Genomic DNA, 17,017 nt, shown 5'->3' on the forward strand with positions numbered 1-17,017 from the left:
TTTTGCTTTGCACACAATTTATTTCAATCATTTTCCAAATGTTTATTTTTGTTGCCAAAAAAGGAGTGTTGACGTATGGAGGGGGGGAAAAAAAAAGAACAAATTGTCATCATAAATCAGTGGATTCTGCAACATTCTTAAAACAAATGCTTCATACCTCTGAATTCTAAGGAGACACTGCCTTTCAAAGAACAATCTCTCTTTTTAAAACAAATGTTTGGAAGTCATGAAATATTAAAGGCCTTGAGATCCATTCAACAGATTTCACAAGGATGGTGGGAAGTGTGTACTTAGCAACATCGTTTGACAAAGGAGTCGTTTTCCACCTCAGGAGCCCACAAGGGCAGTAAGAAGCATCTTCGGGTCTCTCTGTGTGTGGGTCCGTGATTGTGGCTGTTTCACACGTGCATGCTCTTTACAGGATGACTGCAACATTAAAACAATAACTGGCAAGTTGGCCGCTGTCAAGATCAAGCGCCATAAATCTACCTTTCATATCAGTCTACATCATTTGAAAATGAATGACTACAGCAATTTAATCAGTCTAAATCATGTTAAAAACCAAAAGGCTTATGTTAACTCTGATCAACTTGTCTCCCTAAGATCAATAAGACTTAAGGGCAGCTAGCTGGAACTGAATGAAGCCTTCCAACGGGGTCAATTCAAACCATCAGCTACCTGTCATAAAGTACTGAATAATCCAGGGATGAGGGACCAAGTGATGCATATGAGCACAAGGCCTGCCCCTTAATTTGCTTGTTGAGTGTCTTTAACCCATGGTGACACTCTGCTCTGCCCACTCTCTACCTTCCTGTTTGTTTGCACAGCTGATAGAGCAATCATGGACAGCTCATTCTGGCCCAGCAAGGTGGCATCAAACTCTCTTGTGCCCAAACAGTCCTCCTTCTCAATTTTTTTCTTTTTGTATTATATAGAACAATCAAAATGGGAATACTGAAAACTCTTATGCAGACACATCACATGTCAGAACCATATGCTTTCCATTAAGGAGGAGAACTAGCTTTCTCCGTTTGAATTCCTTGCTGTAACGTCTGTCAATGGGAATCACATGGTGAATGGCAGGGTTACTTCCAAAACGAAGAGCTGCACCGGACAATAGCTACATGTGGTTCCATTTACAGATGTCACTAGTAACTCTGTGGGTCTCATTCATGCACAGTGCAACGTAAGTAACATATAAACCAAACCAAAGTCATGGAAGGGAACAGATCCATGGTGGTATCTGGGAAAACATGTCACAAAATCAGGCCTAGAGAGTGGCAGGGCTAGTCTTGTGGGCACTGCAGTACAAGAACAGTCCCTCACAGAATTCCATCACACTTTAATCTCTAGGCTGTGGTGCCAAGAAGAAAGAACAAATATACAGCAGGAGAGTAGATCTGATTTCATGCCATTTCCCAGGCCCACCTATCCCACATCGTTGCTGCCTGTTCCTCAACTTGGCTGCTCGTGAGACTACTGTTTTTATGAGCTTGGCCTGAAACCCAGCAATGCTCCTCTGAAGTCCATAAAACAGAGGTAGATGCTCCCCAACAAGATCTAAGAGTCAGGCATGAGCACCATAATTCACACCACAATTACCCTCCCTCCCTGGTTCCTTTCCTGCCACTTTCCATCTGAGAGGTGTACTTGTAGCCTGAATTTCTAACTACTTGAGAATTTCAGACAATCCTCCCACACCACCAGCACTAAAGAGGTGCTGCTGAATTCCAAAGTTGGCTTCCTAAGCACAAAACTAGTTTTCCTCTCCCGTGTCCTTCAGACAATGCTCTGCCTGCCAACATCCACATTGTACCCTGATGAACTGGAGCAGCTCTGGCTGAAATCAATGAAAATCCCATCGGAATCGGAATCAATGGACTCCAAAATCTGATCCACGATGTTCTCAGGGCTGGCTGTTGGAGCTATAGCAATCAGGTCTGAGTCCCTGCCCAGCTCAAATGCTCTGTTCTGCTCCTCTCTTGGGTAGAAGAGTCCTTTAGGTTGCTCCGATGGATTGAGGTTGCCAGTGCACTGGGCAGACCCAGCAGAGAGACGCTCCGGATCTCCCAACTGGGAGTTCTTCGTGGTGGCCATGGAGCTCTTAGAACCATTGTCTGTGATGGTCGTGAGATTGGAGTAGCCCTCTGTCTCCAAGCAGGAAGTCATTTCAGAGACCGAGTGCCTTCGGATGCCCGTGCTGTTGGGGGCTGCACCCTCCGTTTCATACTCAGCAACAGGGGTCAGCAAGGGGTTGTTGTAACTTTTGGATCTCACTACAGGGTTCTTGGCAAGGATGTCCCCGGATTTGGAGCGACGGAAGAAGCGCTTTTCTGTTACAAAACACAGAAGATAAAATTTTCACACACATCAGAGGGTCACCAGGTCTACTATTAGGAAAGGAAAACCATAAAAAATACATCATGCAAGCCTTAAGTCAGTTGGCCTCTCTGTCACTGAGAGAATTCTCTAACTTCTTTAGCTTTTCAAATTTACTGCTTCAATCAAATGGGCTTCCCTGAAGCAACTTGTGTAGAGCCCCCAATGCTTACTGGAATTTGTTTTCAGACTAGACCAGTAGGTGGCACCAGCTTAATTCTGTAACTTACACAGAGGTCAGTGCTAAGTATTTCTGTTTGGGAAATGACAGTGTTCTACCCAGTTTCTGCTGAGCAGAATGTCCCACCAGCATGGAAACAAGTCGTGCAAGCTGTGCTGTTGTTCATGTGGAAAGCTGGTTCTCCTCACAGAGGAGTTGCCAATAGCAACATCGGCACAAGCGGCATGATACTGCACTATACGCTGGTTGGAGTTTCTACTCAGTGGAAATGGAAATAGGATCACAATTATAACACAGGGTCCATATACTATTGAGCTTCTAGCAAATGCCAAGTTCCACTAATGTGGGATTCTGTTGCTGGCACAAGTGGTGACTCCCAGAAGAAATCCTTTTCATTTGCGCAACAGTACGTGTAGGGACGTGGTGGCGTTGTGGGCTAAACCGCAGAAGCCTTTGTGTGCTGCAGGGTCAGAAGACCAGCAGTCGTAAGATCGAATCCACGCAACGGAGTGAGCTCCCGTCGCTTTGTCCCAGCTCCTCACCAACCTAGCAGTTCGAAAGCATGTAAATGTGAGTAGATAAATAGGTACCATCTCGGTCGGAAGGTAAAACTGCGTTCCCTAGTCACGCTGGCCACGTGACAACGGAAAACTGTCTTCAGACAGACGCTGGCTCTATGGCTTGAAAAGCGGGATGAGCGCCGCCCCTTAAAGTCGGACACGACTGGACTGAAAATGTCAAGGGGAACCTTTACCTTTAAGTGTCGTGCAAATGCTATGATCCCATATTTGCATGCTGGGATTTCCCAGCTCAACAGGATACCAGCCATGGAAATAATCATGGAGGCTTTCTCCACCAGCCAGCTTCCCACATTTCTGCTTGGGCGCCCCCATCCTGACAGCAGTGAAAATCTCTTGGGGGAAAGGAAGTGCCTTTCATCTCTCCTTCTACTTAGGCTAATCAGCTGTGCAGACTTTGCAGTTCATGTTGTTCTCCTCTACAGACCACAAGCTTTTTGTAGGGGCAGAACTGGATTTGAAGGTGCTCTCTGCCATTTATTCTTAGGTCCTGTTCAGCATGAAAGTCTCTAGCTCTACTTTCCCACTCCACTGTAAGAGTGCAAATTTTGTGGGTGACCAACAGGAACTTAGTAAATCACACTGATCCCATCTCAGTTCCAGGATTAAGTTCACCAAGTGAGATTTGACAATTGCATTTTCTACTTATTTTGAATCAGCCACCCATTTTACCAAGAAAGAACAACTATTCCTCAGAATGCTAAAGAATGCAAATCCCCACCTCTGGTCAGCTAAGTGAAATCCTGGATAACACTGGACTTTGGGCATTTAACACTGGAGATTTAAACAGGTGGCTATCCTGAGCATACCCTGTTTCCCTGAAAATAAGCCCTAGTATGATTTTTCAGGATGCTCGTAATATAAGCCCTACCCCCAAAATAAGCCCCAGTTAAGTGAAACCCTGCCCTCCACCATTGTGCAGCAACCAGAAGAAAATGACATAACTGTAAAATAAAACATCCCTTGAAAATAAGCCCTAATGCATTTTTGGAGCAAAAATTAATATAAGACCCTGTCTTATTTTCGGGGAAACACAGTAGTTTTTGTGATCTCATCTTAAAGGTGCTCAGACTTTATAGATGGTCCATTTTCAGCAAGCAAGCATTCCAAATTGAATTTAGTACTATGCCTATTATGTACACTTTCCCATGCCTTAGTATATAGCTGGAATAAATGTTACCTAAAATGCATGAAGAGTGTGTAATAGGCCCATCGCTGGAGTATAAGCCATATGTGCCCAGGTAGGGGGAAACAACTTTCTGTATCAATGCTTCTAGTTTTAAATAATCTTCAGTCACTCCTTTTGATTCATGAACACCCTGAAAAATAGCAAAAAGCAATGTATAAACACTAATGTTCAAGGTTCAAGTTATTCAGCAATGTAAAACAGATGGCAGATGCTTTTTGGGGGGAGAGTGCAAATCCATTGAGAGCCACACCCTGCCACTGCAGCTGGCTAATGGACTGCCAAAGTTCATTAGCCCAAAACTGCACATAATTTCCCTTGAAAAAGTGAAATACACAAGGGGAAAATGCCCCATTTTAAGGCAAGAACTGCCCTTCTGGGAGGCTACGAGGAGCATGATTCTGCTGTAACACATGGTGCATGCTTCTTGGACAGCTTGTTTCCAAAGGAAATTCGAGACATTTTTGGTGGTAAAGCAGCAAATTCAGCCTTGGCAGCAAATCTGGGAATTCCAGCCCACAGACCCATACTTTCAGACACACCCATATTTTGCTCACCTGGAAAAATGACTAGCTTCCTGTTTAAAAAAAGGGAAGCTACCCCAGTGGGATGTGGTGGCACTGTGGGCTAAACCGCAGAAGCCTTTGTGTGCGGCAGGGTCAGAAGACCAGCAGTCGTAAGATTGAATCCACGCGACGGAGTGAGCTCCTGTCGCTTTGTCCCAGCTCCTCACCAACCTAGCAGTTCGAAAGCATGTAAATGCGAGTAGATAAATATGTACCACCTCGGTGGAAAGGTAAACAGTGTTCCATGTATAGCCGCGCTGGCCACATGACAACGGAAACTGTCTTGGGACAAGCGCTGGCTCTACGGCTTGGAAACGGGGATGAGCACCGCCCCCTAGAGTCGAACACAACAAAAATTGTCAAGGGGAACCTTTACCTTTAACCCATTGCTATCTGGGAGCCCTAGGGCTTCCTGGGAGCTGTAGTCTCCCTGCCCCTCTGTAGAGGAGTGAAATTCAGGTGTGAAATTCAGGGGTGGGTCCATGTGCTGGAACTCTTAAGAATTCTGTATGGGGAATTCTTGGAGAATTCTGGGAGTTACAGTCCAAAACATCTGAACGTCACATCCCTAGTTGGCAGCTGGAGAAATGATGGGGGCATCAAATGTTCCTTGCATTGCCCTCCCTGACATAAAACAAAAGTGGGTTCACTTTGGCTGCCTATCAATTACAGATGTGAGGCAGGCATGAAATCTCTCATTACCTGTGTGAGGTATTGCAGGGCTGAAACCAGGAGCCCCATGGATTCCAGCTTGGCTCCCTGGAAAGAGGAATTGCCAGCAGTTCACAACAGCCCAGCCTCCCCGCAGGATGTGGATAGCAGTGACCCATACCCCTGCTCTTACTCCATTACACAGACCACACACCCTACTGCCACAGAGTCTACATGCCACTTGCATGCCCAAACAACTGGTGATGAGCATCTCTCCAGATACTGGCCACCCAGTGGCTCTGGAGCACTTGCCCACTCTTAAGCTTGAGCGTAGACACTGGACCTACTTTCTTCCCTCTTCTAAGAGCTGGGCAATTTCTCTGCCAGCCCCTTCCAAAGACAGAATTTATGTTAAATGTACTGGATGATTTAGACTATTATCAAAGCACTTGTTGGCAATACGGCTCAGACTCTGAGGTTACCTACTTCATATGGAGGAATAATCATTTATTGCAGAGTCCCTTCAGCTAGGTAAATGTCGCCTCCAGATAAACTCTGCATTTCCAATGTGAAACAGAGCGCCCAAATCCCACGCATTTACACAGCAATGGTCACTCATAGATATGCTGCGTTACTTCCATTGGCCACCAGGTGGCATTACAGTGCAACTATTGTACAGACCATAGCCCAAAAGACAGGACAGGATTGTTGTCTTAATTTATGATGCTTTAAAAAGTGTACGTGTGCGTAGGAGACTGCTGCCCTCCAAATGTTATTGGATGGCAACTTCCATACTGTTCTAGCCATTCCTACCAAAGCATATGCCAAATACAATGTTGCTGGTCTAGAGCAGCGATGGTGACACACATGCCACAGCTGGCACACAGAACAGTCTCTGTGGGCATGTGAGCCATAAGTAGCCATAGAGAAATACTTACCCATCCTCTGATCCGGGATTTTGGCACTCCCCTCTGCTGGTGCAGTGGTCCAGCGGTGGGGGTGCAATGGCCACCATTACTGATCTAGCCCAAAGGGGGATTGGAGGACCGGTAACTATTTCTTTGTTAATACCGCCCTTAGGGCGGAAATAAACCCAAGCATATAACCCTTGCAGCGCAAGAGCAGTTGTTTGTTTTTTTCTAAACTAAAACCTGAAATGGGTTGCTGTTCCCTAAAACATACGCCAAATGGCACCTGTTAGTCTATGCACAGGACTCTTTGTTGTCACTTTCCTGAAATCTTTTTTGCAGTGATAAGGTACAATAGAGAACAGGCTGACTGTTGCGTTTCCTTTATATATGTAGCAACACATTAAGTGAATCATTGCCTAGTCTCTAATGGGCACCCTTGAAAGATGGAAAATCAGACACAACTCTTAATGTGACACACATGTAATATATAATAAATAAACTTGTGTACACTTTTGTCTGAAGTCCAACGTTTCATTACGAAGGCGTGTGTGCTCTTCAGAGGTCCTACTCTTGTGCTTTTAACAACAGGCCCTACACCACTCAAAACGTAATCTAATTATTAAATCAAATTATTTTCATGACCTGGAATGCTAAGCCTCAATATCTCTAAAGCATGCCTTCCTAGCTGCCTCTTTTTTGTCTAGTCTGTCAAAGCCTGCCTCATCAGTCTTCTAGACTAATATTAATCAAGCTCTTGTAAACTGCTTTAAAACAAGGTGGGAAGCTTCCAGAGGCTTGGGAAGCAGAAATACCCACCCCTGTATGTTGGAAGCAGAAATACCCACCCCTGTATCCCATTCCTCGTCTACACCAAATTTTCTTAGAAATATTTTTTCCTGAAAAAAAAATCCCCTCACTTCCTCTAGTGCAGAGGTCCCAAAATCCCACTCCACTCCACGGCCCGGTACCAGTCCGTGGCCTGAGCTGGACTGGGCCATGGAGAGAGACCTCCCCCCCAGCACTCCCCCCTGCACAGCCTGTTTGCGCCCACGTGCAACCTCTTTTATTTATTTATTTATTTATTTATTTATTTATTTATTTATTTATTTATTTATTTATTTATTTATTTATTTATTTATTTATTTATTTATTTATTTATTTATTTGATTTGATTTGATTTGATTTGATTTGTATCCCGCCTATCTGGTTGAAACAACCACTCTAACCTTGCCCGCATGAGCGCTGCACTGCCCTTTGTGCATGCACATGAGTTTGCCCACACCCACGAGTGCACACTCCTTCGCGCATGTGCACAAGAGCAAGGGGGTGCCCCGCCTTCCCCAGCCGGTCTGCAGGGCTAAAACGTTTGGGGGCCGCTGCTCTAGTGGCATTTTAAAAAACATTCTAAGGAACTCCTCAAATACTTCCTGGAAGGCATATAGAGTATTGGAACAAATAAAATGGGCTGGGGTCACATATGAGCCACGTGGCCTTCGGAGGTCTGCATGTGGCCATGGGCACTTTGCCTACACCAAATTTAAAAGAAAATTCTCACTGCTTCTTCATCTTTGAGCTTTAATAGCTGAGTCTCGTTGCTAATTATGAAGAAATCATACAGAGCATGGGCTGCGGGAGGGGGGGGAAGAGACTAAAGCACTAGTGATATGAAAAGAACTAGTCTTGTTTGCATTTCAGTGGCAAATTAACAATTTGCACTTCTTTAACCTGATCCTGTAGGAAAAATCACAGAGCACAGAATTCTAGAATGGTTAGCACACATGGCCAGTGTTAGCAGGGAGTGGGTGGGGAGGGTGAGAGAGCAAGAGGGAAAGAGAGGGGGTGGACGGAGGCACTGTATGGTTTGCTGGTCAAAACAGGGAAAACTCCATTTCAGGCTCCAACAGAAAAAGGTTTCAGTTGCAGAAGTGGAAGAAGGGCTCTTGTAGCCAGCAGGGAAGCTTTCTGAGGACAACACGTTGCTGTACATCTTATAAAGCGCACACAGTAACAAGTGGTTGGGCAGGCGTCTTAATTCTCACTCCACTTAGCCTGCTATCTAAATTGGATGTTCATTCACACTGCAAATAGCTCTCCTCAGCTTTTTCTTCTGCATTCATAATGATTGGATTTTCACAAAACTAGTGGAGACAGGCTCAGAGTTGATTGCAAACCTCTGACTTTTTGATCTGCTCTTTAATGAACACCTCAATCTGCAGCCGTGCAGAGAGAGCCTGCTTTGAAGAAGAAACGACAACCCTTCATCAAACCGGATCTAATTCCAACTTGAAAAATTTAGGCTTCCTTGAGAATATAGAATACCCTCCCATTTAATTTCTCTTAAGGGCTCTTTCACAGAATACTTCTCAAGCTTCAAGAATAAAAACTGCATGATTCATATACACAGAGAGGTGCTCTGAATATTTTTGGCTGAAAACCAGTGAAGACTGCATTGACAATAATTGTAGCAGTTGGCCTCCTGAATCCATGGGTAAGCTCTTGTTCTACAAGTTTGTTCTCAAGAGTTTCCCTTCAGGAAAACTGTCAATTACATTCTCACATCTTTATCTGCTAATTTGCTGACAGATAAGACAGGCATTTATTTTTAACCTTCAGGAAACAGACTCATAAAATGGTAACAACGGCACACAGGACAATATTCTGTAAATCCACCTGGATGAGGATGGCACAAACTCATTGGCATTAATTCAGTTTTGTGAGTAAACTCTTGGCAAGCGGGAGTCACCTTCAAGTGATCAAGGAAGGAAGCTGCTTTTGTGTATGTATATATTGCAGAAGGGCTAAAATGGAGTTATGTGACCAAAAGTAAAGCAAAGAAAAAAAAAAAGGAAAAAAAAAGGAAAAAAAGATGGGCTAGTATATTTTGTGAACCTATCTGGAATGCTGCATCATCTCAAGCAACGACTGAATTCAAGCTGCAATCTCAAGCCTGCCTCAGGAAAAGAAAGATGCTATGGAGCTGTTGTCTTGAAGACATCTGTATTCCCCACTGCTAAAGAGGTGTATGGGGCTGTCAAGTCTTGGGGAAAAAGGAACTAAATAAAAGACAACAATCTGTACATAGCTTTTGAAATGCACGTAGGAGGCATTTTTAAATTGAGACCTTATTGAAATCTAGGCAAATATTTTCCTTCTTTAATGTTTTATTGATTATTTCGCACAATGTGGCAACAGACGTGGAGGCGATAAGGAGCTATAACAGGAGCTTTAAATGTGCAATGAAAACACTGACACACAGTCTTTACAACCTTTTAGAACTGTGATTGCTCTAGTGAAGCCTCATTAAAAGCAGAGACACCCAGCAGGGTTGTGGCAGGGGAAAATCATCCCCCATGTCTGCTGGGGAATACACACAGACATACCTTGAACCACTCAGTGCTACTTACTGAACCTCTACATCAAACGTGGTCAGAGTTGACCACCCATGCATCTGCCCACTGAAACCTGTGTTCCCGGGGGGGGGGGCTCAGAGAGGCATAACAAGCAGGTGGGCACTAAGAGAAGCCTGCCGGGCACCCTCCTGCTGCAACGGTGGCTAGTGAAGCTCTCTGGAGTACCAGTCCACTTGATGCCTCCTCTAAGGCATGGACAGACCCGTCCAGAAAGCTATGCAGGCATCTTTCTTGCGTTCAAAGTGGCTGTCATATTAAATTGGTTTCAGCCAGAATAACAATAACAGAAGTTAAACATTAAGTATTGTGGCACTATTGGGACTAACAGATTTATTTCAGTGTGAGTTATGGAGAAAGGCAACCAATTTCTTATCGTAGGTCTGAGAGAAAGAAATCTGCTAGTTATACTCGGCTGGCAGGGCTCTAGAAAGAGGATCACCCTCTTAATGCCTCACCCTGAAGGAGACCAAGTAGGCAGATGCTGCAGGAAGTCATCATGCCTTGGGCTTCCAGCAGCCAGGAAAACTGATGGCGGGAAGCGCCATCCATCACCTCTCCCCCTCCTTCACCTGAGGAGATAGGTTCATGCCTTCTTGTTGAGGAAGATCAAAGTGATGGTTCCCTTGCTCACAGCATTATGTAGAAAGCCTTTCAGGGTGTATGTTTTAAATCTTCCCCACCTCAAATCTGATGTAATGATGTCAGATGCCCGCCCCCCAAAAAGAATGAAAAGCAACCATTCAGTTACACAGAGAAGAACATCATGGTGGTCATATTAAACCTGCTTCCAGACGTAGTAACCTGACAAAAACCAAGTCTCCTAGCAGTGCACCCTAACCCTCACCCATGGCATATCCTGAGCCATTTCTTTGCCACTACAACGTGAAACAGAGTGTGGGCAGCTGGATGTAATACAAGTGGGACTTGGAAATGTGCTCCCACTCAGGCCTCCAGTGTTAAAACAGGAGCTTTATGGTGCTGTTCACGTAACTGGTTAGGTGGACCTGAGAATGCAAAGAGAGAGAGAGAGAGAGAGAGAGAGAGAGAGAGAGAGAGAGAGCGCTTGTGTGTGTGTTTGTGTATGTGTCACGTGGACATAGGGTCCTTTGCAGCTCTGTAGTTCTAAGATGAAGATGATTGAGTAATGCGCTGGCAGAAGTGCTTCAAGGACCACATTCCTGCTCTGGTGCTATTGTAGCTACTAGAGACACAATGCGAGTTACACCCGCATAGTTACACAAGAAAATTTTGCCCACCATTTAATATTCCAATTACTAATATTTCAAAAGAGAAGTAGCTCTCTATCTACTCTCAGTTTATTTTGGGGGTTGTGTTTGGTGGAGCTGGGGTGGTCTATGGTCCCTACCAGGTGATGCTGGGGCAAAAAATTGGCCCCCATGCCCACCAGAGTTGCACATCGTTGCCCTAAAGCCTAAGCTCCTGTTAACATTCAGGTTCATAGTTTTGGAGTTGTTATAAAAAGTTCTTCTAGCCCACACTGTTGCATACTTCTCAATCCTTAGAATATCTCCCAAATGTCAGAATCTGCTAGCAGAAGGCATTTATAAATACAGTACACATGTTTACAATCCTGCATATTATTGTGTGTGGGATCCGAGCAGAAGGGGGAGAGATTGATTAAAAACTCTTTTAAATAACTCCATATTTTTTTCAATGGTAGGGCCTGCTTATGGGACTTACATTCATGTAAGAAAAAGCAGAAAGCACTTCTTTCTGTACTATATATGAAGAGATGATGGGATGTGTATAAACCAACCCCATGCCTGCTTGTTAAGGAGCAAATCCAACTGAATGCAGTGTCTAGAAATCAGATTTTGATAAGCTTCCCTGAAAAAATGTATAGGATCATGCTGTCAAATCTGTATGCAAAAATCATTCTTTGGTACAACTTTTCTACTGTGAGTAACATTTCTTGTGGATATATCTGGATATGATCATATGCCTACTTATCAACATCATTACAAAAATATCCTTCAGTCTATGGATTTGTATGAAAGCTCCCCCTCGGAAGTGCATCAGAAAAAAAAAGTTCACCTCGGTGAGGATGGAAATGCACATGTGCTGTCCTGCAAATGAGTTCAGGGTCAGGAGGTTAAAAGTACACAAAGTTTCATTATAGTGCAGTTGGCACTATATGTTCTTTGCAGTTGCACAACAACCAGCAGTTCTGAGAGGCCTCCATGGATGACCAGAATCGGAAATCACCCTCACGGATACAATTCCTTTCAGTAGGACTTTGTCCTATCCTGAGCTGCCACTGGCCCACTTCCAGGCATTCATAACCATGTTGAAGTCTCTCCTTCTGCTATACCGTAAATAGAGCTCCCAGTGTTGTCCAAGTGCATTATCTATAATCAGGCTCTACTGTAATTAGCTTATGTCGCTGCTGACTCTGTGGAGCTTGGGTGATGACGGGTGTCACTCAAAGGCTCATTGACCTAATGGGAAAGTGCTTTCGCTGGGCTGTTTCTCTTTCATTCATGCTGAGTTGTGCTGTTCCCTACAGGGCAGGCTCAACAAAGAAGAGATGAAAGGGGGACAGAAGTGTTTGGGAACAGTCCCTTGAAGAGAAGTTGAGCTTTCAGCTTTCCAGTATTTCAACAAGGCACCAGGCCTCCATTTCTATGCCTGTCAGCTTCTTCTTCTTCTCCTGCCGCTGCCTTTCAATCTGGCTGGAACATAGGAGGCCAGAAGAGGAAGCATGAATGGAGAAGAATGAAAAAGAGATAAAGCCTCCACCAAATGAAATGCAAGGGAAGAGGATTGGAAAACCAAAGGGGGAAATTTAAAAAATGGAAGGAGCAGAAAAAAATTATGTTCTGTTGTCACTGTCTACTGGTGTTTCTTCCAGCAGTGCAAACAGACGATGTAAGGGAAGTTGAAATGAACTGTACAAAGCTGGAGAACACATCTTAAAACTTTTACTATTGTAATAAAGTCTAATACAGCAGGGATCCACCCAGACACTCCAGATCTACATGGGGAATCTGATTTGAGTTCTCCCGCATTTAGGAGGTAAGGCAGATAACTACACAGCTTAGGCACACTGCTTTTTTGGACCACCCCTCCCACAATCCCCCCAGCTCACGGAACTATCATCCAAATGTAGGAGTGCTCCAGAAAAGCAATGTGTCTAAGCTGATGCAGTTACCTGCCTTACCTCCTAAATGAGGGATAACTCAAAACACACTCCCCAGGTAGATCTCCCTCTCCAAGCTCTAGTAACTACAAAGCAAAGGCCTTCTAACTGGGTGCCCCCAATCTTTCCAAATTATTAATATGCTAAACTGTCTCTGTTTGAACCTTGAAAGCAGAGATTTTGGTAGAGGGGCAGAAAAGGACTTCCCCAAAGGTCAAAGACCCACTTGTCTTAATGATCACTCCCAGCTACTAGTTCATTTATTCACAATGTTTATACTGGCAAATACGCTCCCAGCAGTACACAAAGATTAAAAACCAAATTACAAACAGCTGTTGGATAGCTCAGTGGTTTAGGTATCAGGCTGTGGAGCCAGAGGTTGGGCGTTTGGTTCCCCACTGGGCATCCCTCACAGGGGCTGGGCTTGATGATCTATAGAGTCCCTTTCAGCTCTGCAGTTCTAAGATAGTGACAATGATGACGATTCATCAGCAAAGTCACAGATTTTAGGATCAAGACAAAAATAATCTAAAATAGTGTCAAGATGTTAAAATATTACAATATTTAGGGGGTGAAGTATTGCGCAACAAGAACAGGGGAATTCTCAGGGCTCTGAGAACCCCTGGGTTTTATTCCGAGTCAGCGGACACCCCCCAAGAAAGGGGGGGGCAAATTTCCACAGGAGAAGTGGGCTCACAGCAGGGGAGCTAGAGACGACGGAGAATTCAGACAAAGCAGTTTCCTTTCCTCAATTGCAGCTGACTCATGACGCCGCCATGATGAATTGGTGTGTAGCTGCCCAGAGAGGGGGAGAAAGGAAGATTTATGATCTGACAGCATGAATAGAAGTTGAACGGCTATTCTTATGGCAAGTATCAGACCAGATGTTTTGTTTCTCTCTGGGAAGTTTGATTGTGGAGAAAGACCTCTTAAGTGGCAGAGGATCTTGGCAAATGTTGGAGGTTTTTCTTACTACGCCATAACTGGTTAGAACTGAGAAAGTGAAACTAACTGTCTTTTCCACCTTAACCCTCCCTCCTAAGGTTTGGCTTTTTATAAATTAGAAGCTTGAGAATCTTGAATGACTATGAACAGCTTAAATCTATGGAACTTTACTTTGAGCCATAAAGGAGGATTATAAATCAAATAGTCACTTTTATGCCCAGAGTGTTCTCCACAAGACTCTGAATTTGTTCTGGCCAAGGAGCGAGGAGGGAAATCTGAGCAACTTTGTCTGACTCTTATGGTTTTTGGATGAAAGTCTGAGGGCGAGACTCATCATTGGGATTTTAAAATGGAGGCTTATCTGATATGTTGTCTTCAGGAATTTCAATTTAATCTCATCAATCATCTCAAGCACGCCAAGCCCTCCTATCTTCCACTGCCTCCCGAGTTGTGTCAAATTCATGTTGGTTGCTTCGATGACACTGTCCAACCATCTTGTCCTCTGTCGTCCCCTTCTCCTCTTGCTGTCACACTTTCCTAATATCAAGATCTTTTCCAAGGAGTCTTCTCATGAGATGGCCAAAGTATTGGAGCCTCAGCTTCAGGATCTGTCCTTCCAGTGAGCACTCAGGGTTGATTTCCTTTAGAATTGATAGGTTTTTTCTCAAAGCTAGAGTGGCTTATTAGGTAAGCTCTGCTAATTAATTGCCAACTCATGTGCTATTTTGAACAGAATCTTACTAGTGTTTATTTAAGATTTGAGTAACATGCTGTAGCTAATTGCAGCTAACTGACAGTGTGTTAGGGCACATCTTGCTTCAGGAATGAAGCACTTGACCAGGCATGTGACCAAGATGCGTCCCTGGACCTCTCCTATTAGCCACAATTAACAATGCCAAGTTACACAAACCTCATGCAAATACCAATAGGATTCTAGACAATATATTGTATTGAGATTGTTCAGTGACTTTAATGGCTTTTGTCATTTTAGTAGTTTTCATAGCCTTTCAATGTTATAGTCTGGTATTTATTTTCAGATGAATTAAAAAAGAAAGAAGAATGCTATGATTATTCCAAACATAAATGTTAAACAGAATGTACGTGTGTGTGTGTGTGTGTGTGTGTGTGTGTGTGTGTGTGTGTGTGTGTGTGTGTGTGTGTGTGTGTGTGTGTGTGTGTGTGTGTGTGTGTGTGTGTACACACATTCTGTTTAATATTTATGTTTGGAATAATTATAGCATTATTCTTTCTTTTTTAATTCATACACACATACTAGAGTGGTCGAAATGACTAGACAGGCGGGGTATAAATACAATAAATAAAATAAAAATAAATAAAATAATTTATCATCGCCTTAAGCCTGTGTTTCTGGACTGCCTTTTTAGGTGACCCCAGAACTCCTTGTAAACTTATTAGAGATTTCTTGATGAGTGGATCTGTAATAGTACCCATATTTTCTGGGATGGTTCATGGTCTGAGCGAGGGTACCTCTCAGTTTGAACCTCACCTACATATACTTCCCTGAACGATGTCTTCCTAACCAATATGGCTACCAATATTCCCTTAAAATATGCTTCCTGAAGAGAGTTTTGTTTCTAAGGTGAATTCCCAGTTCATGTAATGCAACAGCAAGGAAAGCCTGGTGGCCACACGACCCAGAATACTTTGCCACAACAAGGGTTATTCTATGGGTATATTAACGTGCTAAATATTTTCCTCAAGGGTAAGGAGCTTGAGAACTACTGCTATAATCCAATCTATGTATAAAGATACCAATTATTATGTGGGATTCTTTTTCTGTGAATTATGTGTAGGAATTTCACAACTGTTCCAAATGCAAAATGCAAGACATTCTTTTTCAGAAATTAGTATTTTAACATTACAAGGTTAAACTACAAACTAATGTGGCTAGGATTTGTTGTGAGCCACCTTGGGTCCCCTATGGGGAGAAAGGTGGCATATAAATAATTGAAATAAAATAATAAGTTTGAGCTGAGAACATAAAAAGGATTTTTAAAAATCTTTTCTCTAGGATTTACAACAATCATTGTTGTTTTCTCCATTCCTGCACCTTAAATGTTTAGCACAAAACAAGTGTGGCAGCTGCTGACATGACATTTTCCTCTTCAAATCCTTAGAGGTAAATATGCATGAAGAGGCCCAAAATGCTTTTGAAGTGGTTTCCTTCCTACTGCCAGATCTTGAGAATTTAACCTACCCACTTACAGCTATTGTTAAGTACAGACCCTACAACAACAAAAGCGTCATTTCATGTTGCAATAATATTCTCCTCCTATAGCTTGGCAGGAGGATAACAAATGACTACTTCAATTGACTACATATATACTACTCTGACAAGTCACCATATGGTCACTTCTGTTCTTACTGAGAAAATATAAAGGGAACTGAAAAGCAGTAGTAAAAGAACGTGGCTTTTCTATAAACAGCCATTTTACTCTGTCAGGAACAGACTACAGTATATAATGCAACTCATTAAAAAGTCCCCAAAAGTAATTTGTTAACCTAGCATATTTTGCTGATTTTAAGGAGTCATTTTATTACTTTTATTGTTTCTTGGGGGGGGGGGGAACCTTTAGGAATATAGGAAACTGCCACATATTGGATCAGACTATTGATCTATCCAGATCTGTATTGTCAACTCTGATTTGTAGCAGCTCTCCAGGGTTTCAGGTAGCCCTACCAGGAGATTCCAGCTTTTCCCTGGTGGTCTCCCATCCAGGTACTAACTAGGACAAATGCTGTTTCACTTCCAAAATCAGTTGAGATTATGTTTATTCGGAGTGGTATGGTGATGAGGACAGAAAAAATGGCATGAAATCTGAAAACATCTGCTCAAAATGCAACACTAAAAGTATTTAGAAACTAAAATTGTTCCTGTTCACCCATGGGAGGCTGCCTGTGAAATGTAACTTATGGGGCAACTACATTGATAAATAATTCTAGAATTGCTCTGGGATTGGGAAGGTCAAATTTGTATTATCTTCTATTGACTACATGACATACAAGTCAATGCGAATCAGCATGGAGTC

General features: G+C 43.2%; 1 protein-coding gene across 13 annotated transcripts in view; it reads right to left on the minus strand.

The window, feature by feature from the left end:
- PRR5 (proline rich 5) overlaps window positions 1-17,017 on the minus strand; it is a 106,532-nt gene continuing 89,515 nt past the window's right edge. For 10 of the 13 annotated variants that reach the window (XM_078394177.1, XM_073000863.2, XM_073000868.2 and 7 more), the window contains 3 exons: window positions 5,593-5,649; window positions 4,319-4,457; window positions 1-2,333 (listed from right to left, as the gene is read on the minus strand). In XM_078394177.1, the coding sequence (XP_078250303.1) occupies window positions 1,780-2,333; window positions 4,319-4,457; window positions 5,593-5,649 (750 nt within the window). In that variant the 3' untranslated portion in view covers window positions 1-1,779. The remainder of the gene's footprint in view (window positions 2,334-4,318; window positions 4,458-5,592; window positions 5,650-17,017) is intronic. The other 3 variants (XM_078394179.1, XM_078394180.1, XM_078394178.1) reach the window with 1 other exon arrangement.

Source organism: Pogona vitticeps, chromosome 5 (genome assembly GCF_051106095.1).
Source record: "Pogona vitticeps strain Pit_001003342236 chromosome 5, PviZW2.1, whole genome shotgun sequence".
Taxonomy (NCBI): Eukaryota; Metazoa; Chordata; class Lepidosauria; order Squamata; family Agamidae; genus Pogona; species Pogona vitticeps.